The sequence below is a fragment of the Mauremys reevesii genome, linkage group 25, assembly GCF_016161935.1.
Source record: "Mauremys reevesii isolate NIE-2019 linkage group 25, ASM1616193v1, whole genome shotgun sequence".
Classification (NCBI taxonomy): Eukaryota; Metazoa; Chordata; order Testudines; family Geoemydidae; genus Mauremys; species Mauremys reevesii.
This window is the reverse complement of record NC_052647.1, coordinates 3,071,734-3,098,962: the sequence shown is the minus strand read 5'-3', so window position 1 is coordinate 3,098,962 and position 27,229 is coordinate 3,071,734. Positions and strand designations below refer to the sequence as shown.

Below are 27,229 nucleotides of genomic sequence, written 5' to 3'. Positions count from 1 at the left end.
CACTGCGTCTCTGCCCGAATCCCTATGGCTGTGGCCCACAGGGCTTTCTCTTCCCCCCACCTCCTGGCTGTGGGCCGAATCTCCCCGCCACTCCCTGCGGCCACATCGCCCCCCCTCCCACTCCCCATGGCCACAGCCCGCAGAGCTGCGCCTCCCCAGCTCACCCAATGACCTCACGGCCCAGCTCCCGGCGGCGCAGGCGGCTGGGCCGGTAGAAGGGCTCGATCATGTAGTTGCCGTCCCTGTCGAGGCGGAAGCGCAACGAGGTGCGCAGGATGGCGCTCAGCTTCTGCAGGAAGGTGGTGCTGGTCCGGCGCAGCTCGTCGGGGGGCAGCAGCACGGTGATGACCAGCACACCGCTGGCCAGGTGCTCCGGCATCTCACGGGCACAGTCCAGCCCGTCCCAGCCACACTCCTCATTGTTGCAGCCCTGGTCGCACTGCCCGTCAGCGAAGTGGTCCGAGCAGTACTTCTCATACACAGGGCTGGGGGGAGGAGGGGAGAAGGGAGGGCATGGTCAGCGCACAGCCCCACCCAGCCCCCAGCCCCGCCCCACCTAGCCCCCAGCCCTACCCCATTCTGGCCAGCCCCCCTCAGTCCCGCTGGGCACCCCAGGGCACCGGGGTCACTGGGCTCCTGCAGCAGAGACTGCATCACACAGTGAGAAACATCTTGGACATGGCTCCAGTGCCCACAGCCATCTTTGGCCAGCAGTGAGTTTTAGCTACCACAGCCCCGCGCTCCACCCCAGAGCATGTGAGGGGTCCCTGTATAAACAGCCCGCAGGCGCCACACCAGAGGGGGCTGCACCTCAGCTGGGTGAGAGGTCCCTGGATAAATACTCCCCCCACACGCCACCCCACAGGGGGGCACATCTCAGCGCCAGGCGAGGGGTCCCTGTATAAACAGCCCCCATGCCCCACCTGGGCACAGCACCAGGATTAAAGCAAAAGCCATGGGATCTGCACTGGGGACGACTGCCCAGGGCCTCATTTTCACATGTCCTCCACAAGACACCGTCCCCAGGTGCACCGCGCACACTCACCACGCCGGGACACTGTGGGGGGAGAGCACCCTCTACAGCACAGCGCCCCCCAGCACCATACTGGGGCAAGTGCAGACTCTGAAGGGAGAATGCCTTCTGTAGAGTCCCCCCCAGCACCTCCCTGGCCCATTGCCCTGCCCCCCCAGCCCAGCGCCCCCCTTACTTGCAGCTGCGGTCGCGGCTCTTGCAGTCAAAGTTGTCGTAGAGGCACTCGGCCGTGTTGCAGTCCTCGTCGCACTGGCTGTTGTTGAACAACTGCCAGCACTGGCGCTCCTCACACTGCTGCCAGGGGTCGCCCACCAGCAGGGAGCAGTCGCCCCCGTCCCACTTGCAGGCAGGGCTGTTGCACTCCTTGTCGCAGTAGGAATCTCCAGCCTTGGCAGCGCACTCCTCCTGCAGGCACTGCAGCTCCAGGAGCTGCTGGAGCTTCTGCTCGCAGTGCAGGCCGGAGAAGCCACTGGGGCAGAGGCACTGAAAATGGGGAGGCCAGGACATCTCTATGCAGGTTCCCCCACTGAGGCAGGGTGCACTGGTGCAGCTGCTGTTGGCCCGCAGGCGGCAGTCAGAGCCGGTGAAGCCTGGCAGGCAGGAGCAGCGGGCACCCAGCACTGTGTGCTGGCAGCTGCCCCCGTTGAAGCAGGCGAGCTCCCGACATGACAGCACACTTCGCTCACAGTTGGGCCCGGAATAGTTCTGGGGAGGGGCAGGGAAGAGGGTGAGAGAGATGGCACCGGGACCAGGCCACGAGCCAGAACCACCTCCTGCTTGCCCAGCAGCGCTGGGACCTGGACCAAAACTGACCCAGAACCAGGATCTCCTCATCCAGCAGCACCAGGACCCAGACCAGAACAGGCCCCTCCGCCTGGCGTGTATATTACAAGGTCTGAACTAATTCCTGTGTGACCGAGTGCAGAGCAGTTAGACCCACAGCCCAGCACCACTGCAAACGGCCCGGGGTGGAGAACCCAGCCCAGCCCTTCCCTTGCTGGCCCGTTCCAGGGGCTGTTTCCAGTCTGAACGTGTCCAGCTCCCAGCCGCTACATCACATCACACCTCAGTCACTAGGCCCAGGAGCCCAGCCTGGGCTCCACTCCCCTGCCCCTTTCCCTCTGGGAAGCTGAACTGCTCAAACTCCCTGCTCTTCGGATCCTTCCGCCATTCTCGGGGCTCCCCTCTGACCCTCACCAATGTACCAGCATCCCTGCACTGTGGGACCAGCACTGGACACAGGAGTCCGGCAGCTGCTGCACTAGTGCCAGGTACAAGGTAAGAGAACCTCTCTATGCCCGTCTGGGCATCCCAGGATTGTGTTAGCTCCTTTGACCATAGCGTTGCACTGGGTGCTCACATTCAGCTGATTATCCACCCCCCCCAGGTGCCATGGGAACCCTACCCCACCCCATCCTCAAGTGCCATGGAAACTGCCCCTGCCCCCCCCCCCCGCATGACATGGGAACACTCCCCTACAGCAGGACCAGCCTGCTCCCCCGGGGCACCAGGACCAACACCTAAACCCTCCCCTGCAGCACCAGAACCAAGATGCCCCCCTTCAGATCAGAGCTCTGCCTGCAGCTCCAGGACTGGAATGGCGGAGCAGGCCCCCAGCCCCATTCCCTCGGCCCGGAAGACTCCAGGCTGTGCACGGCCAAAGGCAGGCGCCCAGCGCCCTGCACCTTCCCAGGCGGGGCACTCACCGGGGGGCAGCGGCAGGTGTAGCCCAGTGGCGTGTTCACCGTCATCTTGCACTGACCACCGTTCTGGCAGGGCTGGGACTCGCATGTGTTCACAATGTTCTGGCAGCGCCGGCCTGCGGGGGGGAGCAGGGGCCCAGGGAGGCATCATGGAGAGTCCAGGGAGAGGGGAGCTGCCCCCCCAACCCACCTCCAGCACTGCTCCCAGAACCGTCACCTTCCCACAGCTCAGCCCCTCATGGGTGCACAGACCCCCAGCCTCCCTGTGCCAGCCAGACCCCAAGCCTAGAGAGTCCCCACCTCCCCAGGGGTTTCCCCTTCTCCCACCCTGCACTGAGTGCACCCCATTGACATACACCCGTGCCCCTGGTGTAAACGCCCCGTGAAGCCCCGCCCCTTGCCTGGGTGTAGCCCCACCCCTCGGCACACTCACCCGTGTAGCCCGGCTTGCACATGCAGTGGAAGTCGTTGGCGCCCTGCACACAGTCCAGCGTGCGTTGGGGCAGGCAGGGCTTGGCCAGGCACTCGTTGATGTCGCCCTCGCAGCGCTCGCCCGTGTAGCCCGGGGGGCAGTTGCAGCGGTAGCCACCTACCCGGTCCACGCACGTCCCGTTGTTCAGGCACTTGGGTGCCCGGCTGCCAGGGCTCGCAGCGCAGTCGTCCTCGTTGATCTCGCACAGGACACCTGGGGGGCGGGGGGGCAGAGACCTTGCAGCCCCCGGCGTAACCAGAGCACCCCAACCACCCCATCCTGTGGGGATCTGGCCCCCCAAGGAAACCAGGCCCCGTCCCCCAACCTGAGCCCCCTGTCTCACAGGTACCCTCCCTCCTGGGAGTAACCAGAGCCACCCCCTCCCCCAGTAACCTGCCTCCCATCGCCCCGCCACAGTGCCTGGCCACTAGCCCGGCTTGGCCTTACCCAAGGTTCCCGGCGGGCAGGAGCAGATGTAGCGCCCAATGAGGTCGATGCAGGAGCCCCCGTTCTGGCAGGGGTGGGACTGGCACTCGTCGATGTCGTACTCACAGTTCTTGCCCTCGAACCCTGGTGGGCACTGCAGGGAGACACAGACACAGCCAAGTCAGGGCCCTGGGCCCCAGCTCCACTCCTGAGGGCCCCACCTTAGGGCTGCCGAGCCCCTCAGCTCCACCCCCTCCAGCCACAGAGAGGTTAAACGAGGCCTCATGCTGCCACCACCAACCCCTCTCCACTGCTGTGGGGAGCCATGGAGCAACATCGGGGGGAGGAGGAGGACTCACCCCACATCACAAACTGTCAACAACAGAGCCAGAGAGAGAACCCAGGAGTCCTGGTCCCAGATCTCCCCCCTTTCCAACCACTAGACCCCACTGCCCTTCCAGAGACAGGAATAGAACCCAGACATCTTGGCTCCCAGCACTTCTGTTCCAACCAGTAGACCCTGCTCCCTTCCCAAAGCCAGAGTCAGAACCCAGGAGTCCTGGCTCCCAGGCCCATGCTCAGACCACTCTTGGCTGCCCTGCTCCGAGGTAAGCCCATCTGAATGTGCCTTGCTCAGTATCCCCTTGGCCCAGCTGCCCTCGCGGTGGGGGAGGGGGGGCACAACTCCTGCAGCTTCCCTGCCCCAGCAGCCTGGCTAGAGCCGGTGGCAGCACCTGGAGCCCCTTCGTGCAGCCCCCGTCCCTGGGGCTCACCTCACAGTCGTAGCTGCCTATGAAGCTGTGGCAGGAGGCACCGTGCTGGCAGGGGTTGGGCTGGCAGGGGTTGACCTCGCTCTCACAGTAGCTGCCCGTGTAGCCTTCCTTGCACAGGCAGTAGTGGGTGTTGCCAGCGTCGATGCACTGGCCCCGGTAGTGACACACCCGTTCCTTGGAGACCCCTGCCCCAGACAGACAGACAGAGACTTGATGCGTTGTGCACAGCCCACGGGCCCAGCGCAGCTCCAACAAGGGAAACCATGGCACGGAGAGGAGAGGGACTCTGGCTGTCAGCCCCCCCTGCTCTAACCACTAGATTCCCCCACCTCCTCCCAGAGCTGGGGATAGAACCCGGGAGTCCTGACTCACAGCTCCCCCGGCTCTAACCACTAGACCCTCCCCCCTTCCCTCCCAGAGCTGGGGATAGCTGTGGGGGTACCAAGAGCATTGCTGGAGCAGATGTGGCTGGGACAGCAGGGCCCAGTGGGGGCAGGGCAGGGGCCAGGCTATACTTGAGCTGACAGCTCCACCCAATAGCTGCCCTATGGGCCCCCAACATCTTTCGAGGGCACTGGAGACTCAGATCCCTGAGCGAGGGCGGTGCCTGCCAAGGACAGACCCCTCCCAGCCCAGCCTGGCAGGGACTAGTGGGGGTCAGTCCTGCCCAGGGGTGCCCTCACCTCGATGAGCTGCCACCACCTCGCAGGAGACGTTGGGAATGTCACAGTAGCGGCCAGTCCAGCCCCCCGGGCACTCACAGGTCAGGGCCGTGCCCGTCTGCACGCAGCGGCCCCCGTTCTGGCAGGGCGAGCGCCTGCACCAGTCCACCAGGGTCTGCAAGAGAGGGCTAGTTAGGGGACAATGTACTCTGGTGGGACGCGACCTGGGGAACCAATATAGCCCTGGCTGGGCTCCAGCAATGCCAGGTCCCCGCCCCCAACCACACTTGGGTGTGGATCCCCTGCCCCCACAGGCCAGGCCTCTGCCCCCCACCTGACTGAGGTGTTGGATTCTCCCCGTCCCCTGAGGCCAAGGCCCTGGCCCCTGCCTCCCACCCCCCACTGCACTGGGCTGTTGGATTCCTCCCCCGCCCGAGGCCAGGCTCCCCTGACAATGCCAGGCTTCATGTTCACCCTCCCCAGACGCTGGGACCTTGTGTCCTTGCCCCTCCCCACCAGGCCACCGCCCACCCCCGGGGCAGGGCTCACCTGGCACTGGGCACCCGTGTAGCCCTGGGGGCAGGTGCAGCGATAGGACTCCACGCCGTCCAGGCAGATGCCCCCGTTGAGGCAGGGCTGGGACTGGCACTCATCAATCTCATGCTGGCAGTGGGTGCCCGTGAAGCCGGCACGGCAGCGGCACGTGTAGGAGTTCACTCCATCCAGGCAGGTGCCACCATTGAAGCAGGAGCTGCAGGGTCACAGGCAGTTAGCTCGAAGCCCCATTCGCCACCCATCAAGTACAACTCCTGCCCCCCAGCAACACCCCACTCCTCCCCTTTGTCCCCTGCCCCCCTACAACCACCTCCACCCCACCGCCCTAGCACCACTCTCTCAAGGGTTCCCGGCTCTGACTGGCTGGGGCCAGGGTCTGGCAGTGCTGAGGGAAGCTAGTGCTAAGAATCCCAGGGGCAAGGTTCCCCCTGAAGGGATGAAGCTCCTTGCAGATAGGGGTCCTCTGGGGACAGGGAGATGGGGATTGGGGGTGCTCCCTGATGGGGGCTGGGGCTCACCTGTCAGTGCACCCCTGCACCTTGAGCTCACAGGGCAGCCCAGGGGAGGCTTTTTGGGGGGGGTGGAGGAAGGACACGCTTACCGGTGGTGCACTCTTACACGCTGTGCTCACAGTGCGGGCCGGCCCAGCCCAGGGAATGGGAGGAGGGTCCCCGGTCGGGGGCACTCACCTGTTGGTGCACTCCTGCACGTTGTGCTCACAGTGTGGGCCGGCCCAGCCCAGGGGATGGGAGAGGGTCCCTGGTCGGGCGGGGAAGGGGAGGACTGACTCACCTGTTGGTGCACTACTGCACATTGTGCTTGCAGTGTGGGCTGGCCCAGCCCAGGGATGGGAAGGGGGTCCCTGGTTGGGGAAGGGGGACTGACTCACCTGTCGGTGCACTCCTGCACATTGTGCTCGCAGTGCAGGCCAGGGAATGGAAGGGGGTCCCTGGGTGGGGGGGGGGAAGGGGGAGGACTGACTCACCTGTCGGTGCACTCCTGCACATTGTGCTCGCAGTGCAGGCCAGGGAATGGAAGGGGGTCCCTGGTCGGGGTGGGGGGGGGACAGACTCACCTGTCCGTGCACTCCTGCACGTTGTGCTCGCAGTGCAGGCCGGCCCAGCCTGGGGCGCAGGTGCAGGTGAAGCTGTTGACGTAGTCGGTGCAGGTGGCGCCGTTGCGGCAGGGGCTGCTCAGGCACTCATTGGTGTCGCTGGCACAGCGCGGGCCCGTGAAGCCCGGCAGGCAGGTGCACAAGAAGGAGCTGATGCCGTCCTGGCACGAGCCACCATTCAGGCAGGGGTCTGCGGGCAGGTAAGTGGCAGGGTCACGAAGCGGTGTCAGAAGGGGCCAGAGGATCTTAGCCACTTCATGGCCTCCAGCCAGGCCTCCCCTCCCCCGTGGGCATTCAGGGCAGGCACCCCCAGGGAGAGATTCACCCCCACTTCCCTGTCATTCCCAGAGCCCTTCCCCCACTCACTCACCCAGCCCCCTCTGGGGAAGGAGCAGCGGCTGTTCCCCAGCCCCACAGCCCAGCTGCCCAGTCGCTTGGGTAGGAGGGGAAGGAGAACCCAGCACGAGCAGGCTGGGCAGGCCCAGAGGCAGCCCTCGGGAAGGGTTTGTCCAGGACAGCGTCAGCGCAGCCCATGGGGAACGGCGGGATGATGGGGCAGCAAGGACTCGGTGGGAAATCTCCAATTAACAGCGCCTCCTGCCGGACAGCACCCCTAGCAGTATGCTGGGGCACCGGCTGCAAGGGGAGAGCGCCCCCTACTGAGCCCCCTCCTCCACAGCACAGCGCCCCCTAGCACCACCCTGGGGCACCGGGTCAGCAGCAACTGCGAGGGGAGAGCACCCCCTGCTGAGCCCCCCGCTCCACAGCACAGCGCCCCCTAGCACCACCCTGGGGCACCGGGTCAGCAGCAACTGCGAGGGGAGAGCGCCCCCTGCTGAGCCCCGGTCAGCAGCAACTGCGAGGGGAGAGCGCCCCCTGCTGAGCCCCCCGCTCCACAGCACAGCGCCCCCTAGCACCACCCTGGGGCACCGGGTCAGCAGCAACTGCGAGGGGAGAGCGCCCCCTGCTGAGCCCCCCGCTCCACAGCACAGCGCCCCCTAGCACCATTCTGGGGCACCGGGTCAGCAGGGACTGCGAGGGGCGAGCGCCCCCTGCTGAGCCCCCCGCTCCACAGCACAGCGCCCCCTAGCACCATTCTGGGGCACCAGGTCAGCAGGGACTGCGAGGGGAGAGCGCCCCCTGCTGAGCCCCCCGCCCACAGCCTGCAGGGCTGGGGTTCCACACGGTGCCCTGGCTGGGCTATGGGGTGGCAGAGCCAATCAAGCTGGTGTGCGGTACCCCGACGAGTGCGCGTGAACCCTTCCCCCGCACTCACTGGGGGAGCAGTCATCAATGTCTGTCTCACAGTTGGTGCCTGTGTACCCCGGCCGGCAGGTGCAGCTGTACCCGCCATGCAGGTTGGTGCAGGTGCCCCGGTTCCGGCAGGGGTTCCGGTCACACTCGTTCACGTCCACGTGGCACCTCTGACCTGGCGGGGAGGAAAGGGCACAGGTCAGAGCGGGTGCGGCAGAGAGGCCACGGGGGAGGGGCAGAGCAGAGGGACGGTACCTTGCCAGCCTGGGGGGCAGCTGCAGGTGAAACCCTCGTAGTCGGGCGTGTGGTCGCAGACCCCCCCGTTCTCACAGGGGTTAGGGGAGCAGGGTGTCAGCACATTCTCGCAGTTGCGGCCTGCAGGCAGAAGGGGGCGATGGTGAGAGCAGTTCTGACTCTCCCACCCAGAGTCAACATGAGGCCTCTGCCCTGGCCACAGGCCTTGCTCAACACAGGAACTGCCCTGCCATGAGTCCCAGAACCACGGTGACCTCCCCACCCCCAACCACACACCCCAGAACCACAGGGACCCCCACCCACCACCCACCCCAGAACCACAGGGACCCCCACCCACCACAGCACACCTGCCAGAACCACAGAGACCACCACCACCCACCCCAGAACCACAGCAACCCACCCCCCTGGCCCCACCACACACCCCAGAACCACAGGGATCCCCACCCACCTCAGCACGCCTGCCAGAACCACGGAGACACCCCCACATCCCACCACCCACCCCAGAACCACAGCAACCCACCCCCCTGGCCCCACCACACACCCCAGAACCACAGCACACCTGCCAGAACCACGGAGACCCCCACCACCATCCACCCCAGAACTACAGCGACCCACCCCGATGGCCCCACCATGCACCCCAGAACCACAAGGACCCCACCCACCACAGCACACCTGCCAGAACCACGGAGACCCCACCACCACCCACCCCAGAACCACAGCGACCCACCCCGCTGGCCCCACCACCCACCCCAGAACCACAAGGACCCTCACCCACCCCAGCACACCTGCCAGAACCACGGAGACACCCCCCCATCCCACCACCCACCCCAGAACCACAGCAACCCACCCCCCCTGGCCCCACCACACACCCCAGAACCACAAGGACCCCCACCCACCACAGCACACCTGCCAGAACCATGGTGACCCCCGTTCCCTCCAGAACCACAGGAAATCCCCACCCTACTCAGAACCATGCCCCCACCGTACCCCACCACACCTCCTAGAACCACAGGCACCCCCCCCACACCCAACACAGTGTGACCCCCACCACCACCCACCCCAGAACCACAGCGACCCACCCGCTGGCCCCACCACCCACCCCAGAACCACAAGGACCCTCACCCACCACAGCACACCTGCCAGAACCACGGAGACACCCCCATCCCACCACCCACCCCAGAACCACAGCAACCCACCCCTGGCCCCCCACACACCCCAGAACCATAGGGACCCCACCCACCACAGCACACCTGCCAGAACCACAGAGACCCCACCACCACCCACCCGAGAACTACAGTGACCCACCCCTGGCCCCACCACACACCCCAGAACCACAAGGACCCCACCCACCACAGCACACCTGCCAGAACCATGGTGACCCCCGTTCCCTCCAGAACCACAGGAAATCCCCACCCTACTCAGAACCATGCCCCCACACCGTACCCCACCACACCTCCTAGAACCACAGGCACCCCCCCCACACCCAACACTCCACCTAGCCTGGCCTGCCCGCCCCAAACCACAGGCCCCCACACACACACACGCTCATTCCACCTGGCCTGGCACCCACCCTGCCCCCAAACCACAGAGCCCCCCCCACCCCTCCTGGCTCCCAGAAACAGGCCCTCCCCACTTGGCCCGGGCACAGCCCCACCTGTGTAGGGCAGGTCACAGAGGCAGGTGTAACTGGCGATGGCGTCGATGCAGGTGCCCTTGTTGAGGCAGGGGCTGGAGAGGCAGTCATTGATGTTTGTCTGGCAGTAGGTCCCTGGGAGGGAGACAGAGGGTCAGTTAGGGGGAGGGAGAGGGGGACTGGAGGGGGAGGGGGGGATGCGGGGGCACGTACCCTGGAAGCCCTCCTTGCACTTGCAGCGGTAGCCATTGACGTAGTCAGTGCAGGTGCCCCCGAACTGGCAGGGGTTGGACTCACACTCGTTCTTGTTCAGGTCGCAGTTGGTGCCAGCCCAGCCTGGCTCGCACTCGCATTTGTACCTGTGGGGGAGGGGGCGTCAGTGCAGGTCCTGCCCCATGGGGACCCAACTCTGTGCCTCCAGGGCTCTTTGGGGAACTGGCACCACACAGCAATCACTGGGATGGAGCCGCTGGGTCTAGGGGCTCCCCCTGGCAGGGCGGACAAGTGCATCACTGCCCCTGGGATGGGCAGAGAAGGGTGGGTGGGCGCAGCGCTGCCCACAGGGCACGCGGGAACAGAACAGGACAGGCAGGTGCAGCGCTGCCCCCAGATGGGCAGGGCAGGGGCAGGACAGAGCAAAACAGGCAGGTGCAGCATTGCCCCCAGGTTGGGCAGGGCAGGCCCACCGCCACTCCCTGGGTTGGGCAGGGCAGGAGGGCAGGCCCAGCACTGCTCCCCGGGTTGGGCAGGGCAGGCGGGCGGGCCCAGCACTGCTCCCCGGGTTGGGCAGGGCAGGCGGGCGGAGCGCTGGCCACAGAGTGGGCAGAGCAGGGGCAGGCAGGCGGGCGGCAGGGTGGGCAGACACAGGCAGGGCGGGGTGGAGGCAGGGCGGGGCGAGGCAGGGCTGGGCGGATACACGCAGGGTGGGGCAGGGGCAGGTCAGGTCAAGGCACTGTGGGGAGGATGCAGGGCAGGATAGGGCGGTGTAGGGCAGGGTTGGGCGAACGCAGGCAGGGCGGCGTAGGGGCAGGGCAGGGGGCGGCGGACGCAGGCAGGGCAGGTTGGGCAGATGCAGGCAGGTCGAAGCAGGGCAAGTGTCACCGGAGGCAGGGCAGGGCCGGGGGCAGGCTGGGTGGGGGCAGCGCAAGGCGGACACAGGTGGGGTGAGGCAAGGTGGGCGGACGCAGGCAGGGTGGGGCAGGGGCGGGCAGGGCGGATACACGCAGGGTGGGGCGGGGGCAGGCAGGTCGAGGCACTGTGGGAGGATGCAGGGCAGGGTGGGGCGGGGTAGAGCAGGGCTGGGTGGACGAGGCAGGGTGGGGCAGGGGCAGGGGCAGGGCAGGTCGAGGCACTATGGGCAGGATGCAGGGCAGGGCTGGGCGGACGCAGCCAGGGTGGGGCAAGTCAGGACAGGGTGGGGCGGGGGGCCAGGCAGGGTGGGGGGATGCAGGCAGGGTGGGGCAGATGCAGGGCTGGTCAGGGCAGGGAGGGTGGACGCAGGTAGGGCATGTTGGGGCAGGGCAGGGAGGGGGAAGGGTGGGCAGACGTGGGCAGGACAGATGCCGGCAGGGCGGGGTGGGGGCAAGGCAGGCGGACGTGGGCAGGGCAGGGAGGGTGGATGCAGGCAAGGCAGGTCGGGGGAGGGCAGGGACATTCGGGTAGGGGCAGGCAGGGCGGGGGCAGGGGCAGGGGCAGAGCGGGAGGACGCAGTGCTCCCTCACCCGTTGATGTCGTCGCGGCAGGCTCCGTGCACGCAGGGGCTGCTGCTGCACTCGTCCACCTCGGAGTAGCAGTGGGGGTCATGAAAGCCCTCAGGGCAGAGGCAGGTGAAGCCGTTCTCGCCGTCCAGGCAGGTGCCGCCGTTCTGGCAGGGGCTGGACGCACACTCGTCAATCTCCACGTTGCACAGGGGCCCTATGAGACACGCCCGCTTGGCATGGGGACCGCATATGGCTCGGCCCAGGGCACCCCAAGGCCTAGCCACCACACACCCCCAGAGCCAAGAACCCCACCCCCAGGGGGTTTTGCCGCTCCAAGCACGGCGGGAGCCTTCAGCGGCATTTCTGCGGGAGGTCCGCCCTGGTCACGCGGATTCGGCGACGGTTCTGCAGGAGGTCTACCGGTCCCGCGCCTTCAGCGTACCCACCACTGAATTGCCGCCAAGGCCGCGGGCCCAGCAGACCTCCCACAGAAACGCTGCTGAAGGCTCCCTGACTGCTGCCCTCACGACCGACATGTCACCCCCACACCAGCTTGTCGCCCCAGGCATGCGCTTGCTGCGCTGGTGCCTGGAGCCGCCCCTGACTGCCCAGCCCTCCAACACCAGGGCCCCACCCCCCAGAGGCAAGTCATGGGGCCCTGCTCCCACCCCCCATCCACCCCCACAGACCTAGGGCCCCACCACCCCACAGTTAGGCCCCACCCCAAACAACCCCCCAGAGCCAGCCCCCCGCATCCCCATCCTCTCAGAATCAGGGTCACGGGACCCCACCCCCACCCCCCAGAGTCAGGGCTCCCTGGAGCTGGGCCCCGTCCCTGCCCCACCTGTGAAGCCGGGCTTGCAGATGCAGTCGTAGCGGTTGATGCCGTCGCGGCAGACGCCGTAGTCGCAGGGGTTGCTGGCGCAGTCGTCAAAGTTCACTTCACAGTTCACACCTGGGGAGAGGGGCCGCCTTACATCCGCGCCAGCCAGCCAGCCAGCCACCGGCAGCACCCCACAGCACGCGGGGAACCCTCACCCCCATGGCCTGGCCAGAGCTGGGCGTGTGGGCTGGGAGGGCAGGAGCAGCGGAAAGGGAGCTGGGGGAATAACATATTCCTGGGGACAGCACATGCCCTAGGGCTAGGCAGGTGGGATTGAGGGGAGCCAGGGGAGAGATGGGGACTGGGGGTGGGAGGCATGGTGTGTTCTGAGGTGGGGGTAGTGCATGTCCTAGGGTTTGGGGTAATGGAAGCCAGAGGACCCAGGGGAGGGAGGGGCCATGGATCTAGAGGGGGAGTGAGGGGGATAGCATTGGCACATGGTGGGAGGAGCACAGTGCACCCTGGGGTGGGGGGGAAGTGGCTGTGCAACCCTGGGGGTGAGGTGGGGCACAGTGCGCCTATGGGAAGGAAAGGGGCTGTGGACCCTAAGGGGGAGCAGGGGGTGGGGTGGGGCCACAGACCTGGCCAGCGTGACGCAGGCCCCCAGCCCTGCCCCCACCTGAGGTGCCCGGCAGGCAGTTGCACTGGTACTTGTTGATGCGGTCGATGCACTTGCCCCCGTGCTGGCAGGGGCTGCTGTGGCACTCGTTGAGCTGGTTCTCGCAGCGGTAGCCGGTGTAGCCGGCGGCACAGGAGCAGGTGAAGCTGGCGATGCCGTCCAGGCAGCTGCCATGGTGGCAGGGGTCAGGTGAGCAGTCGTCAATGTTCTTCTCGCACAGCGTGCCCTCAAAGCCTGGGGGGGGGAGCGGAGGGAAGGCGGGCAGTGCCAGGTTTGTGTGTTGCTGGTGTGGCCCGAGTGCCCCGCAGCCACATGGCATGTGGGTAGCGCCACCCCCGCCTGCTGGGGAGGGGATGCCCACGTGGGACAGACTCCAGCAGCTCCATTCTTGTCCTGTCTCCAGATGCCGGAGGGCCCCGGACAGCCCAGACCCATGGAATGTGACCCCAGCCACAGGCTTGTGGGGGTCCCCAATGCAGGCAACTGGTCCCACTCATTGCCAGACCTGGCTCTCCATCCTCCATGCTGTGAGGGGAGGGGGCGCCTATGGGGCAAGGGGAGCCCTCATAGAGTGTGGCTGGTAGGTAGGTCCCAGCCTTGGCACTGGCTCCCCCTCCCCGGGCACCACAAATGCTTGTTTAATACAGATGTACCCCTGACCGTCTTATGGTTGGGGGTGCAGCTGCAGTGTCTTCCCCAGACTGCTGGGAGGGGGCCCTAGCCACGCCTGGGAATGGGGGTGCTATGGGGCACCGCTGCCCCCTGCTGATGGGAAGAACTATTGTGGGCCCTGGGGAACAAGCTGCCCAACCTGCGCTGAGGCCACGGAGCACCCAGGTCTCGGCGCCAGCCCTCACTCACCCTCAGTGCAGCGGCACTCATAGGCGTTGGGCCGGTCCATGCACTTGGCACCGTTCTGGCAGGGCGTGCTGGCGCACTCGTCAATGTCGATTTGGCACATGGAACCAGAGAAACCTGGGCACAGAAAGGCAGGAGGCTCAAACGTATGCCGGGGCCCTGCACTGCCTCCCCATGGAGCCCCCAGTCCCCACCGGATGTTCCCAGTTCTGCGGTGGGGTGCAGCTTGGAGCAACTTCAGGCAAAGGCTCCAGGTCAGAGTTGGGTGATGGCAAGGGGCTGGGGGGAGGGGATGCCACAGGAGTAAGGGGGACAGGGATATGCTGTGGTCAGGGAGTAGGCCACAGCGGTGGGGGGAGCTAAGCTCCGAGTTGAGGGTGCAGGCCCCAGCGATGCAGCGGGGTGCAGGGTCCAGGAGTGGGGCTGGGACAGGAGAGGAGCTGGGGTGGGGTGGGGGTGCAGGATCTGGGGATGGGGCAGAAGAGGAGCTCTGGGATGGGACACAGGGTCCAGGGGTGGGAGAAGAGAGGAACTCAGGAGCAGGGTGCAGGCTCTGCGGGTGCGGAGGGGGGCGGGGCTCCAGGATGGGGTGCAGGGTCTGTGTGGGAGGGGGAGAAGGGCTTTGGGGAGGGGCTGGGTGTGAGCTTTGTGGATCTGCGAGTGAGCTGGGTAGAGGCATCCTGTCCTAGAGGCGGGTGCTGTGCAGGCACAGGCTCCCCACTGGGCCCAGCAATGGGGCAGGCCAGCTCCCCTCCCATCCCCATCACCGGCATCTGCCCCACATGTAAATTGGGTTCAGGGGGCTGTGTGCCAGCAGGGGAGGCAGCCCCAAGAGAACAAAGGTGCCATTGTCCCCAGTCAGCAGGGAGGGCCGTGGTCTGGCTGTCCATCAGCCCCACAAGAGGTGGCCTCCAGGGTGAAAGAAGCCGTGCAGGGGGCCGGGGGGGTGTTATGCTTCCCCAGCGAGTGCTCCCTCCCCTCTGCCCTACAGGGCCCCCTGCTGCTGGGCCCAGCCTGTCCAGCCCGAGGCACTTCCATGGGCCCAGCCCTCAGCCCCAGGAGGAGCCCGGCCAGGCCGCACTGAGAGTCCCGTGCCTGCCCCCAGCCCATGGCCCCGGGAGGAGCCCGGCCAGGCCGCGCTGGGAGCTCCGTGCCTGCCCCCAGCCCATGGCCCCGGGAGGTGCCCAGCCAGGCCGCGCTGGGAGCTCCGTGCCTGCCCCCAGCCCATGGCCCCGTGAGGAGCCCGGCCAGGCCGCTCTGTGAGCCCCGTGCCTGCCCCAGCCCATGGCCCCGGGAGGAGCCCGGCCAGGCCGCGCTGGGAGCTCCGTGCCTGCCCCAGCCCATGGCCCGGGAGGAGCCCGGCCAGGCCGCACTGAGAGCCCCGTGCCTGCCCCCAGCCCATGGCCCCAGGAGGAGCCCGGCCAGGCCGCGCTGGGAGCTCCGTGCCTGCCCCCAGCCCATGGCCCCGGGAGGAGCCCGGCCAGGCCGCGCTGGGAGCTCCGTGCCTGCCCCCAGCCCATGGCCCCGGGAGGAGCCCGGCCAGGCCGCGCTGGGAGCTCCGTGCCTGCCCCCAGCCCATGGCCTCGGGAGGAGCCCTGCCAGGCCGCTGGGAGCTCGTGCCTGCCCCCAGCCCATGGCCCCGGGAGGAGCCCGGCCAGGCCGCGCTGGGAGCTCTGTGCCTGCCCTGAGCCCATGGCCCCGGGAGGAGCCCGGCCAGGCCGCGCTGGGAGCTCTGTGCCTGCCCATGGCCCCGGGAGGAGCCAGACTCACCAGAGGGGCAGGTGCAGGTGAAGCCATTGACGCCGTCCCGGCAGATCCCGCCATTGACACAGGGGTTGCTGTCGCACTCGTCAACATTGATCTCGCAGAACGTGCCGCTGAACCCTGCAGCCAGAACCCAGAGGGAGCATTAGAGACGGGGCAGGGGCAGAAGAGCTCTCTGGGGCAGGAGTGAGGCTGCTTGCAGGGGCCACGTGGGGCAGGCAGCGGCATGCGGCAGGGGAGGTGGCAGGCTCTGTGGGGGCAGGGAAGCGCCATGGGGCAGGGGAGGCGAGGAGGCGGCAGGCTCTGTGGGGGCAGGGCAGCGCCATGGGGCAGGGGAGGCGAGGAGGCGGCAGGCTCTGTGGGGGCAGGGCAGCGCCGGCGAGGAGGCGGCAGGCTCTGTGGGAGCAGGGCAGTGCCATGGGGCAGGGGAGGCGAGGAGGCGGCAGGCTCTGTGGGGGCAGGGCAGTGCCATGGGGCAGGGGAAGCAACAGACTGTGTGGTGTTAGGGCTGCACCATGGGACAGAGAGGCTGCGGGGGGGGGGGGAGGGGTCTGGAATAAGCCCATTACCAGAGGGGTTTCCATCACTAGGGCACTGGGATCTCCCTACGGGGTGTGGGGATGGGGGCCGACAGACACAGGCTGCAGCAGTGGGAGCTCTTGCCCCATGTGGGTTGGGACAGGAGAGGGCAGTGTTGGGGGGCAATGTGTCTCCAGAGGGGAGGGGGAGAAGAGCTGGGGCAGCAGCAGACACAGCAGTCTGAGGGAGCAGGGGGTGCCAGGCTATGGAGAGCGGAGCCAGCCCTGCCCTCTCCCTCCTGGGGCTCAGCAGCCCGGTTTCCACCAGAACTGTGACCCCACCCCATGGACAGGCTGCTCCTATATGGCTGGAGGGCCTTGCCCCCTGGGGCTACGGCTCCTCCTCCAGCTGGCCACACGGGGTGGGGAGACCACAATGCATTTGGGAATTCCTGCCCCCCCCAGCCCCCATTAAAATCTGGGAGCCCCCTTTCCCCATAAATTCCAGTGCCTGTGAGCCCATAGATCTGGGGCAGGCCCAGAGTACCCTCCAGACTCAGCGTGGCAGAGCTCCCGATGGCTGTGCTGCCCTGGCTGTGAATGGAGGGGACCTGGGGGCTCCTAAACTATTATCCCCCCCCCGGCTCACTATCCAGGCCCCACCCCGACCCCAGCTCTGCCCCATGGACACACCCAGCTCAGGGCTGCCAGTACTGCTGGTTTGGGGGCAGTGGGTCCCCTACAAAACTGCATGGTTTGGCGGGGAAGGGCGGGGGCGCTGGTGCTGCCTGGGTCAGGGACTTTAAGGAAGCATCAAGCACAGGGAGAGTATTTCATGCAGAGGTGAAACGCTCGCCCATGGGCCCAGGCCGGTCAGTGGCAGAGCTGGGGAAACAGCATTCTGGAGTCCTGGCTCCCAGGCCCCCTGCTCTACCCACTAGGCCCCACACCCCTCCCAGAGCTGGGGACAGAACCCACGAGTCCTGACTCCCAGTCCCTGCCCAGAACTAGGAGAGCACCGAACCCTGCTCCACGCTCTGAGCTGAGCAATGTGAGTGGCTCCCAGAGCAGCCAGGCAGCCGGCATGTGGAGTCCGCGGGTTAGTTTTGTGCCCATTCCCTGGTCCCCACATCACTGGCGCAGGCATCAGGGAAGAGGCTCTATGGCTTCTTCACCCTCCTGCACCACAAGGGGCTTGTACAGCCCCCATCCCGTCAGGATGCCCAGGCACCAGCACGGAACAGCAGAGCACCAGGGTGCTGGACTGGGGGAGAGGGCCCAGTGCCCTGGCGAGTGCTGCGCCGGCACTGCCCCTCCCCCCCACCAGCCTCACAAAGGGCTGAAATTAATGAAGGGAAGATTCCTCCCCACAGGGGGTAGCAGGGAGACAAAAAGGAGCAGCCCAGCCCCGCACAGGCCTCCCCCCTGCCCCATTAGTATTCCAGGCACAGCCCTGCACTCCCACCGTCTGGCTGCCGGCTACGCGCCCCCTGCCCCTCCAGCACCTCCACAGCCAGCCTTCCAGTGCTTAACTTGTGCCAGGACTTGGGAGCTCAGAGCCCCGGCACCTCTGCACTTGCCACATCTGTTATGCTTGAGCCCTGGCACCTCTTTCATTCCAAATTAAGCACTGCATCCTTCCCTGCCAGGCCCAGCCCCTGGGATCCCGCCATCTGCCGCCATCCCTCGCCCCAACCGCCTGGACTTCCCAACGGCTCCCAACCCCTGGGAGCCGAGCCAAGCCAGGATTCCCTGCTCTGGACAGGAGAGGAATGCAGGCCAGGCTGGGCTCTGCCCATGGAGAACCCTGTCACAGAGGGGCACTGTAGCAGGGTGGACCCTGCTCCTGCCCTGAGGGGTTTAAAAGTGGCCTGGCAGGGCTTGAGAGCGGCTGCTCTCAAGGTTGGGCTGATGGAGGAAGTAGCCACAGCTGGGCCACACCCCGATCAGGCCCAGCTGGCCCCTATAAGAGGCAGAAGAGGCCAGAAGCCCAGACAGTCTTCCTCTGCCTGAAGAGGAAGAAGGGCCTGGCTGCAGGGACTATAGGCAAGGTACATAGAGTGAAGCAGGGCTGGGGAAAGGCTGAGGAGCTGGGGAGCTCCAGCCTAGAGAGCCCCAGGCTGCAGCCTAGCGAAGGGCCAACAGGTACTGGGGGTTGCAGAGGGCAGCCGAGGGGTAGGCCAAGGCAGCAGGTTCAAACCCCTTTGCCTGTGATGAGTAGGCTGATACTGCAGTCTGCCCCAGAGTGTGGGGCTAGACAATGACTGGCAGTAGCCATATACTGAGGCAAGGTGGGGATAGAGGGTGGGGGTTCCCCAAGGAGGGGAGACCCTAAGAGAAAGCGGTTACTGCTGGGGAGGCAGCACCCCATGTAAAAGAGCACCGGGGTCCAGGGAGGGACTCAGGCCTGAGGACAGGCGGATCACCGGCCTGCAGAGGGCGCTCCAGCACTGGACTGAGCTAATTCCTGGAGTCACCAGCAGGAGGCGCCACGGGGTGAGTCCGACCCGTTACAGGCACCCAACGCCCATCCAGCCCTAGCCTCTCAGCTGGGGCTGGCTAGAGCCAGCTGGGATACAGGGCAGGGGACCCAGCTTCCCATCCTGCTGGGCACTGGGCTGAGTCTCAACAAACTCACTGTGAGGTGTTGTTAGAAGGTGAAGCCTTGCACCTGCCCTGGGGGGCAGGAGGACAGAATCACCTCTCTCATTCCCAGATACTCAGGCCAGCCAGCCAGCCCCTGGATCGACAGCACAATGCTCACCTCCCCTAGCTGGGGAGAGAATCCAGGAGTCCTGGCTCCCAGTCTGCCCTGCTCTAACCACCAGACTCCCCTCCCTTCCCAGAGCTGGGGATAGAGCTCAGGAGTCCTGGCTCCCAGTCAGCTTCACAATCACTTAACCAGCATTTGGCATCTTGGGGGGATAAACTGGCCCCCGTTCCTCAGGCGATCTGGCGCTCCTGGACACAGGCTGTTCTCAAGAGTCCTGGGGGGGGGAAGGGTGTAGAGCCAGTCTCCCCTCAAGGCAGGGACCCAGCCCCCGAGCACACACATTCCCAAGGGCTCCAGGGCTGCAGTTCAGCTGTTCTGGGGCAGGCCGAGCTGGGCATCCCACAGGCAATGCAGGGGGCGGGGTGAGTGCTCACCTGCCATGCAGATGCAGGTGAACTCCCCAATGCGGTCGAGGCAGGTGGCGTCGTTCTGGCAGGGCATGGACAGGCACTCGTTGATGTCAGTCTCACAGCGGGGACCCGTGTAGCCGCGCCCGCACTGGCACTGGAAGGAGCCCTGCGTGTTCACACAGCGGCCAAAGTGCTCGCACGGGTTGGCACCTGCAGGGATGTGGCCAAGTCAGAGATGGGGCTTGGGCCAGACCCCCCAAACCCCTGTCTCACCCCAACCCCATCACTGAGCAAAGGGCCAGGCCTCCAGCCACCAGCCCCCTCCCTGCATCCTGGCCCAGCCTCTCCCACCCCAACCCCACCACTGAGCAAAGGGCCCCCAGCTCCCCTCCCCCCAATCTTGGCCCAGCCAACCCTACGCCAACCCTATCACTGAGAAAAAGGCCAGGCCCTCCCTGACCCTGGCCCAGCCTCCCACACCCCCACCCCATCACTGAGCAAAGGGCCAGGTCCACCCAATTCTGTGCCAAGGCAGTGGGCCCCTCCTCACCAATAGAGCACTCATCCACATCCTGGTCACAGGCCCCCCCAGTGAAGCCTGGGGGGCAGGTGCAGATGGCCCGGCCGTTCACAGGGTTGGTGTCACAGATGGCGTCCTCATGGCAGGGGTTGCTGACGCAGGCATCATCCAGGTGGCACAGGAGACCTGGCAGAGGGAGTGAGGGGCGTGGGCAGCAGTGGGGCAACCACCCTCCGGAAGCCCAGCTAGCCTAGCCCTCAAAGAGCAGAGTGCCAGCCCCATCCTGGAAGGCTAAGGCAATGCCCCTCATCCCTCCTCCCGACCCGCACACACCAACCCTCCCACCCCGCAGCCAACCCCGGCCTCCTGCACAGACATACACCAACCCCCACACCCCCCAACCAGCCCCAGTCTCCCCCACACAGACCCACCAACCCCTGGCCTCCAGCCAACCCCAGTCCCTGCCACACAGACCCATCAACCCTCACCCCCCCAGCCAGCCCCAGTCCCCCACAGACCCACCAACCCCAGCCAGCCCCAGTCCCCGCACCTGCACAAACACCCACCAACCCGCCTCCAGCCAGCCCCAGTCCCCACCGCACAAACACCCATCAACACTCCCAGCCGGCTCCAGTACTTCGCACCCACACAGACACCCACCAACGCCCTCCAGCCAGCTTCACTCCTCCCCGATCTGCACCCCCCTACTACTGCCCCCACCCCAGCGCCCGACCCCTCACAGCACTCCTCTCAACTCCTTCCACTCAGCCAGCCTGTCACCCTCACCTCAGGTCTCCATCCCACCCCCTTCTTCTTCCCCCTTCCACTCAGCCACCCCCTACCCCTTCAGGTCCTTCCTAGCCCTTCCCATCCCCCTGGCCAACCCCTCAGCCCCCACAGATCGTTGAGGGGGAGTTAGGCATGGGGGGAAGAATCACAGATCCCGCAGTGAGGGGTGCTTGGAGATCTGAGATTGGGCTGAGCCAGGCCAGACCCCCTTCCCACCTCACCTGTCTTGCCCATGGGGCAGGCGCAGTAGAAGGAGGCCACGCGGTCATGGCAGGTGGCCCCATTGAAGCAGACAGCTGTGGCACAGTCATCAATGTTTTCACTGCAGCTCTCGCCCGTCCAGCCGTTGACACACACGCAGGTGTGCCCGCCATTGGTGTTGAAGCAAGTGCCCCCATTGTGGCAGGCGTTGGGCTGCAGCTGGCACTCGTCTACATCCTCTGTGCAGAACTGGCCTGGGGGAGAAGGGAGATGAGCTTGGGCAGGTTAGAGCTAGTGCCCCTAGAGGGGAAAGGCCCCATGTCCCATTGCCCACCCCGAACCAGCCAGTCCCCTGCCCTGGGGTGGATCAGAGCCAACACCCCATAAAGGGGAAAGGCCCTGTGTCCCATTGCCCACCCCAAGCCAGAAAGGCCCCGTGTCCTATTCCCCACCCCAAGCCAGCCAGTCCCCTGCCCTGAGGAGAGGAATAGCTCAGTGATTTGAGCATTGGCCTGCTAAACCCAGGGTTGTGTGTTCTATCCCTGAGGGGACCATTTAGGGATCTGGGGCAAAAATCTGTCTGGGGAGTGGTCCTGCTTTGAGCAGGGGGTTGGACTAGATGACCCTGAGGTCCCTTCCAACCCTGATATTCTATGATAAAGGGGAAAGGCCCTGAGTCCCATTCCCGACCACCTGAGCCAGACAGACTCCTGCCCTGAGGCTGGATCAGAGCCGGCGCGCCCTAGAAGGGAAGACCCCATGTCACATTCCTCCTGGGGTCCTATGGGAGCCCTGGGCTGCTGGGCACACAGTCCCTGCCCACAGGGTTGGATGTTGGCTCTAAGGTTCAGGGCCCATAGTGCTGACTGCACAGCTGGTGGTGGGCAACAAGGAGTTAACTCCTGCTGCTGGGCTGGGTGGTACCTGTCCATTCGGGTGGGCACTGGCAGTTGTAGGTGTTGACCCCATCCACACAGGTGCCTCCATTCAGACACTTGTGGCCTGGGCAGTCATCAATGTTGATCTCACAGTTTTGCCCTTCGAAGCCTGGAGAGAGGGGATGGGAGGAGCGGGAGAGAGAGAGAACGGCCCAGTCAGAGAGTGTATGTACACCCGGCACCGGCCACAAGTGTCTCTTCCCAGCCCCCGCCTGGGGCATCTCCCACCTGCTCCCTGGCCCCAGGCGCCTCCCACCCACTCCTTGGCCCCAGCCCCAAGCCCCTCCAACCCAATCTCCAAGAGGCACAGAGCTCAAATCCACCTCCAGCCCAACCTGAGAAGCAGTTGGCCAAACAGAGAGTCTGTGGCTAAACCTGAAACAGAGCCCAGGCAACTGACTGCCACCCCACCCACCCACCAGCCCCCTCACACTGCTCAATGTTGGGAATAGAACCCAGGAGTCCTGGCTCCAGTCCCCAGCCCCTTGCTGCAACCCAGCAGACCCCTGGAACAAATGCAGGTCCCAGCAGGGCTGAGCAAGGCAGGCCAGTTTTCCCCAGCTTTGCCCACACAGCGGCTTACAGCAAGAGGAGCAGGGGCTTCTGCAAAGGGTCAGGGAGTAGGGCGAGAGATCACTGCAGACAAGGGAGGGGGGCCAGTCAGGAGTCTGTCGTGGGGCATTTATCAGACAAAGCCCTGAGGGGACAGGGCCCTGGGCCAGGCCCTGCAATGCCCATGCCCACCTGCCCCTGGCTGGCACCCCCAGGGCAATGGGAGATTAAGCAGCTTGGCCTGGAGGGGTCAGAAAAACCCCAGGGTCACAGCAGAGCTGCCTCAGGCATGGCGGGGCCAGATCCCACGTGGGGCCCTCTACACAGGCCCCAGCAGGGTGTGCTGCCCGACCCTCTGGCTCCACGCAGCTCTGCTCGGCCTAGGCCACGCTGCAGCAGGAACACTCCCAAGCCCGCTCCCACGCACACACAGTGCCCCCGAGCCTGCGTCCCCCCCCACACACACACACACACTGCCCCTGAGCCAGCGTCCCCCCCACACACACACACACAGGGCCCCCATGCCCATTCCCCCACCCTATGCGCACACACACTGCCCTCAGGCCAGCGTCCCCACCCCCCTCACACACACACGACCCCCATGCCCGCTCCCCCGCCCCATGCACACACACACTGCCCCCGAGCCAGTGTCCCCACCACACACACAGGGCCCCCAAGCCCACTCCCTCGCCACACACACACACAGTGCCCCCGAGCCCGCTCCCCTGCCCCACGCACACAGTGCCCCCGAGCCCGCTCCCCTGCCCCACATACAAAGGGCCCCCCTGCCCGCTCCCCACCCCATGCACACACAGGACCCCGAGCTCACTCCCCGCTCCATGCACATATGGGGCCCCCCAGCCCACTCCCCCCCCACACCCACACACAGTGCCCCCGCGCCCGCGCCCCTGCCCCACCCACACAGTGCCCCCGAGCCCGCTCCCCCGCCCCCACACAGCAGCCCCAGAGCCGGCTCCCCCCGCCACGCACACACACAGTGCCCTCAACCCCACTGTCCCCACCCCACACAGTGCCCCCCAGCCCGCTCTCCACCACAAAGCACACACAGCATCCCAAACCCAGCGCACAAACACACACAGCACCCCCAAAACTCGCTGTCCCCTGCCACGGGCCCCTGAGCCTGCTCCCCCTACCTATACAGCTCCCCCAAGCCCACTCCCCTCCACAACAAACAGCACCCCGAGCCCACTGCTGCCCCCATATACAGCTCCCTCAAGCCCGCTGCTCCCCTCCCCATGCACACACAGCACCCACGAGCCCGCTGCTCCCCTCCCCATGCACACACAGCACCCACGAGCCCACTGCTCCCCTCCCCATACACACACAGGACCCCCAAGCCCGCTGCTCCCCTCCCCATGCACACACAGCACCCATGAGCCCACTGCTCCCCCAACACACACACACAGTGCCCCTGATCCCGCTGCCCCCCCCCCCCACACACAGCACTCCCAAGCCCACTGCCCCCCCCCAGGCACACACAGCGCCCTCGAGCCCACTCCCCGCCACACGCACACATCGCCCCTGAGCTCTCTGCTCCCTGGCACACAGAGCCAGCTCCCGCCACGCACACACAGAGCCACCAAGCCCACTTGCCCCCCCAATGAACACAGAGCTCCCCAAACCCCACTCCCCCTCCAGCGCCCCCAAAGCTCACTGCCTCCCATGCACACCTAACACCCCCAAGCCTGCTTCCCCCCACACACCCCATGCACACACAGTGCCCTCGGAGCCCGCTCCCCCAAATGCACACAGAGTGCCATCAAGCCTGCTCCCCCTGATGCACACACAGCGCCCACGAGCCCGCTGTACCTCCCCATGTGCACACACAGCACCCCCACACCCACTCCCCCAGCACCCTCTGAGCCTGCTCTCCCTCAAACTCACAGCAGCCTCGCAGCCTGCTCCCCCCCGACACACACACACACAGCTGCATCAGAGCCACTTCACCTTCCACACGGACCACAGGGCCGGGTCCCCCAGACCATACCCCTCCTTCTCTGTGTTCCCAGGGCCAGGCCAGCTGGCAGAGGGTGCAGGATTTGGCAGGAGCAGAGCTGCAGCTTAGATGAGAATGAGCCATTACTTGGGGGGAGGGGGCTGAAGGGACTAACGGGGAGAAAGAAATGGTCATCTTGAGGTGGGGAGGGAGCCAAAGAGGGCTCTTGGGAGCAGGGAAGGGGATAGCCCAAGGTTGGGAGGGACAGTGCCCCCCCTCCCCCGCAAGCTCCGGCCATACTGCTCTCCCGGACGCTCCTTGGGATTGTTTCCTTCCTGGCCAGGGTCCAAGATCCCCCGGGGCCATTTACAGCTTCCGATGAGCTTCCTGCAGCGCGGCCCAGAGCCGCCAGCCCCGTGGGCACACACGCCAGGGCAGGGGGAGAGAGACACCCCCAACAACCCCTGCCCCCAGGGCTAAGGGAGGGGACAGCATCCCCCCAAACAGGTTCCTCCAGCACTGTCCCGGCCAGGACCCCACATACCAACCCCTGCTGCTCCCAAATGCTGCCCCCCACCCCGGGCCCCTCACCCGGCAGACAGGCACACTCGTAGCTCAGCTCCCCGGTCTGGCGACACGTGCCCCCATTGAGGCACTGCGAGGGCGCACAGGGTGTGTAGACGCTCTCGCACAGCTGCCCCGTGAAGCCAGCTGGGCATTGGCAGCGGAAGGAGCCTGGCGTGTTGAAGCAGGTGCCCCCATGGCGGCAGACGCCCGGTGCCCGGCACTCGTCCACGTCCGTGCGGCAGTTGCGGCCCTGGTAGCCTGGCGGGCAGGTGCAGTTGTAGCGGCTGTTCCAGTTGGTGCAGCGGGCCCCATTGGCACAGGGGTTGTTGGCGCAGGCATCACCCAGGGAGCAGTCCTGACCTAGGGGGGGATGTCTGTGAGCGGGACCTGGTTGGGCATGAGGACAGCCCAGAGAGCCCTTCCCCCTAGGCCCAGCAGGTCCCTGCCCCAGGGCCAAGGTGTGCCCAGCCCTCCTCCCGCGCCAGCCTTATTCAGTCAGGTTCCATTCCCCTCCCCCAGCTGGGCTGAGGGTCCCTCCCCATATCCCACAGCCCCCCCATGGCCATCCCCCCATCTCCCCTAGGCCTGCGTGGCATCGGTTCTCCCCGGGCCTGGTCAGATCCTGGCCCCGCCTCCAACCAGGCCAAGCTGGGTCCCACCCCCTCCCCAGCCTCCCCTAGAGCAGCATGCCCCCCGCCCACATGACCCTCACCTCGGAAGCCTTTGGGACAGGTGCACTGGTACTGCACGGTGCCATCCTTGAGGGAGCTCTCACACACGCCCCCATTGGCACAGGGCGACTGGTGGCAGGGGTCCTGGAACTGGCAACGCTCGCCAATCAGCCCGGGCTGGCACCTGCAGAGAGGGGGCACAGACTGGTGTGAGTCCCTCCCTCAGGGGGAGGAATGGGACTACGGGCAAGCGCCCGGAACAAGTGCAGGAAGGACACATGCCCACCACCACTGCATCTGGGTGCCTTATACATCACTTCACTGGCAATGAAGTTCCTAGGGGCAGCATCATGGAGTCTCCGGCTGGTCTGCCTTTCCAGGGCAGGGTGGGAGGTTAGAGTCCATCAATTTCCTCTGCTTTTATTGGTTGCCAGGGGCTCGGGGGAGGGGCGGAATTTCTCTGGCCCAGCCCATCCCCCCACTGTGCTCTGTGGGCGGGCACCCAGACCTGCACTCAGCACCCAACCATGGGCCCCTATGCCACAACACATCAGCCACCTCCATCCCTGCAGCTCCATCAAGCTGCCCCCAGGGTAGCCCGGCCCTCATGCAGTTGGTGCTGGTCCTGGGGGCTGCCCCAGATCTCAGGTTATTCCCTCCAACAGACATTGCTTGGCTGCTCTGCTCCAAACACCCTCTACCCTGTGCTGCCCATTTGCCCTGTGGGCTCAGCTCCCTCTGCAGGGCCTCAACTGGCACCAGCTTAGACTCATCATTGTGCCAGCTGCTCACTTTGCCCCTCCTTGTTCCCCCAGCCCTTGCCAGATCTCCACTGAAGCCTTTAACCCCCCTCTCTGCTCCCCACGGGGGAGCCTCCCAGCCTTGGCGTACAGCCCTGGCCAGGGGAGAAGGGGCTGCTGAGTCTGACTTTTCTTCCTGCCCCTGAGGACTGGGCTCAGCCTCAGGGTACAGCTCCAAGCATGGGGGAAGCTGTGCCAATGCAAAGGGTCTCCCCACTGTGTAGCCATCCCTGCCCAGGGAAGGAGACGAGCTACACCAGTACAGGGCACCTTTATAGCAGCAGAGCGACCCCCTCACATGAAGCTGTATTGGTAACCTCCGACCGGCATCACCCCCACTCCCTACAAACTGTGCAGAGCAGGCGTAAGCCAATTCAGGACCGACTCCCTGGGCCCCCTGCACCCTGTCATTTCTCAGAGCCCCCCTGCTGCTGCACCTCTTAGCACCTGGCCGACCACAGACCCTGCTCTGACCCCAGGACCCCACTGCCTAGAGCTCATCGCAGGGGCGGCCCCAGGACCCCACTGCCTAGAGCTCATCGCAGGGGCGGCCCCAGGACCCAGCTCTGAACCCAGGACCCCACTGCCTAGAGCTCGTCCGCAGCAGCAGCCCCAGGACCCTGCTGTGACCCAGGGACCCCACTGGCTAAAGCTCATCTGCAGGAGCAGCCCCAGGACCCCGCTGTGACCCAGGGACCCCACTGCCTAGAGCTCGTCGCAGGGGCAGCCCCAGGACCCCGCTCTGACCCCAGGACCCCACTGCCTACAGCCCCAGGACCCCGCTCTGACCCCGGGACCCCACTGCCTAGAGCCCCAGGACCCCGCTCTGACCCCGGGACCCCACTGCCTAGAGCTTGTCACGGGCAGCCCCAGGACCCCGCTCTGACCC

General features: G+C 66.0%; 1 protein-coding gene across 2 annotated transcripts in view; it reads right to left on the bottom strand.

Moving 5' to 3' along the window:
- NOTCH3 (notch receptor 3) overlaps window positions 1-27,229 on the bottom strand; it is a 49,454-nt gene that overhangs the window by 6,940 nt on the left and 15,285 nt on the right. Inside the window, exons 1-25 of one of the 2 annotated variants that reach the window (XM_039514478.1) lie at window positions 25,827-25,872; window positions 25,582-25,724; window positions 24,894-25,229; window positions 21,780-21,902; window positions 20,876-21,109; window positions 19,896-20,051; window positions 19,370-19,555; window positions 15,711-15,824; window positions 13,944-14,057; window positions 13,083-13,316; window positions 12,425-12,535; window positions 11,602-11,794; window positions 10,094-10,239; window positions 9,902-10,015; window positions 8,248-8,367; window positions 8,015-8,167; window positions 6,700-6,928; window positions 5,619-5,820; window positions 5,091-5,244; window positions 4,408-4,592; window positions 3,656-3,788; window positions 3,170-3,421; window positions 2,740-2,852; window positions 1,209-1,738; window positions 165-485 (exon numbers count right to left, since the gene is read on the bottom strand). In XM_039514478.1, the coding sequence (XP_039370412.1) occupies window positions 165-485; window positions 1,209-1,738; window positions 2,740-2,852; window positions 3,170-3,421; window positions 3,656-3,788; window positions 4,408-4,592; window positions 5,091-5,244; window positions 5,619-5,820; window positions 6,700-6,928; window positions 8,015-8,167; window positions 8,248-8,367; window positions 9,902-10,015; window positions 10,094-10,239; window positions 11,602-11,794; window positions 12,425-12,535; window positions 13,083-13,316; window positions 13,944-14,057; window positions 15,711-15,824; window positions 19,370-19,555; window positions 19,896-20,051; window positions 20,876-21,109; window positions 21,780-21,902; window positions 24,894-25,229; window positions 25,582-25,724; window positions 25,827-25,837 (4,607 nt within the window). In that variant the 5' untranslated portion in view covers window positions 25,838-25,872. Of the gene's footprint in view, window positions 1-164; window positions 486-1,208; window positions 1,739-2,739; window positions 2,853-3,169; window positions 3,422-3,655; window positions 3,789-4,407; window positions 4,593-5,090; window positions 5,245-5,618; window positions 5,821-6,699; window positions 6,929-8,014; window positions 8,168-8,247; window positions 8,368-9,901; window positions 10,016-10,093; window positions 10,240-11,601; window positions 11,795-12,424; window positions 12,536-13,082; window positions 13,317-13,943; window positions 14,058-15,710; window positions 15,825-19,369; window positions 19,556-19,895; window positions 20,052-20,875; window positions 21,110-21,779; window positions 21,903-24,893; window positions 25,230-25,581; window positions 25,725-25,826; window positions 25,873-27,229 lie in introns of those variants that run through there. The other variant, XM_039514477.1, reaches the window with a different exon arrangement.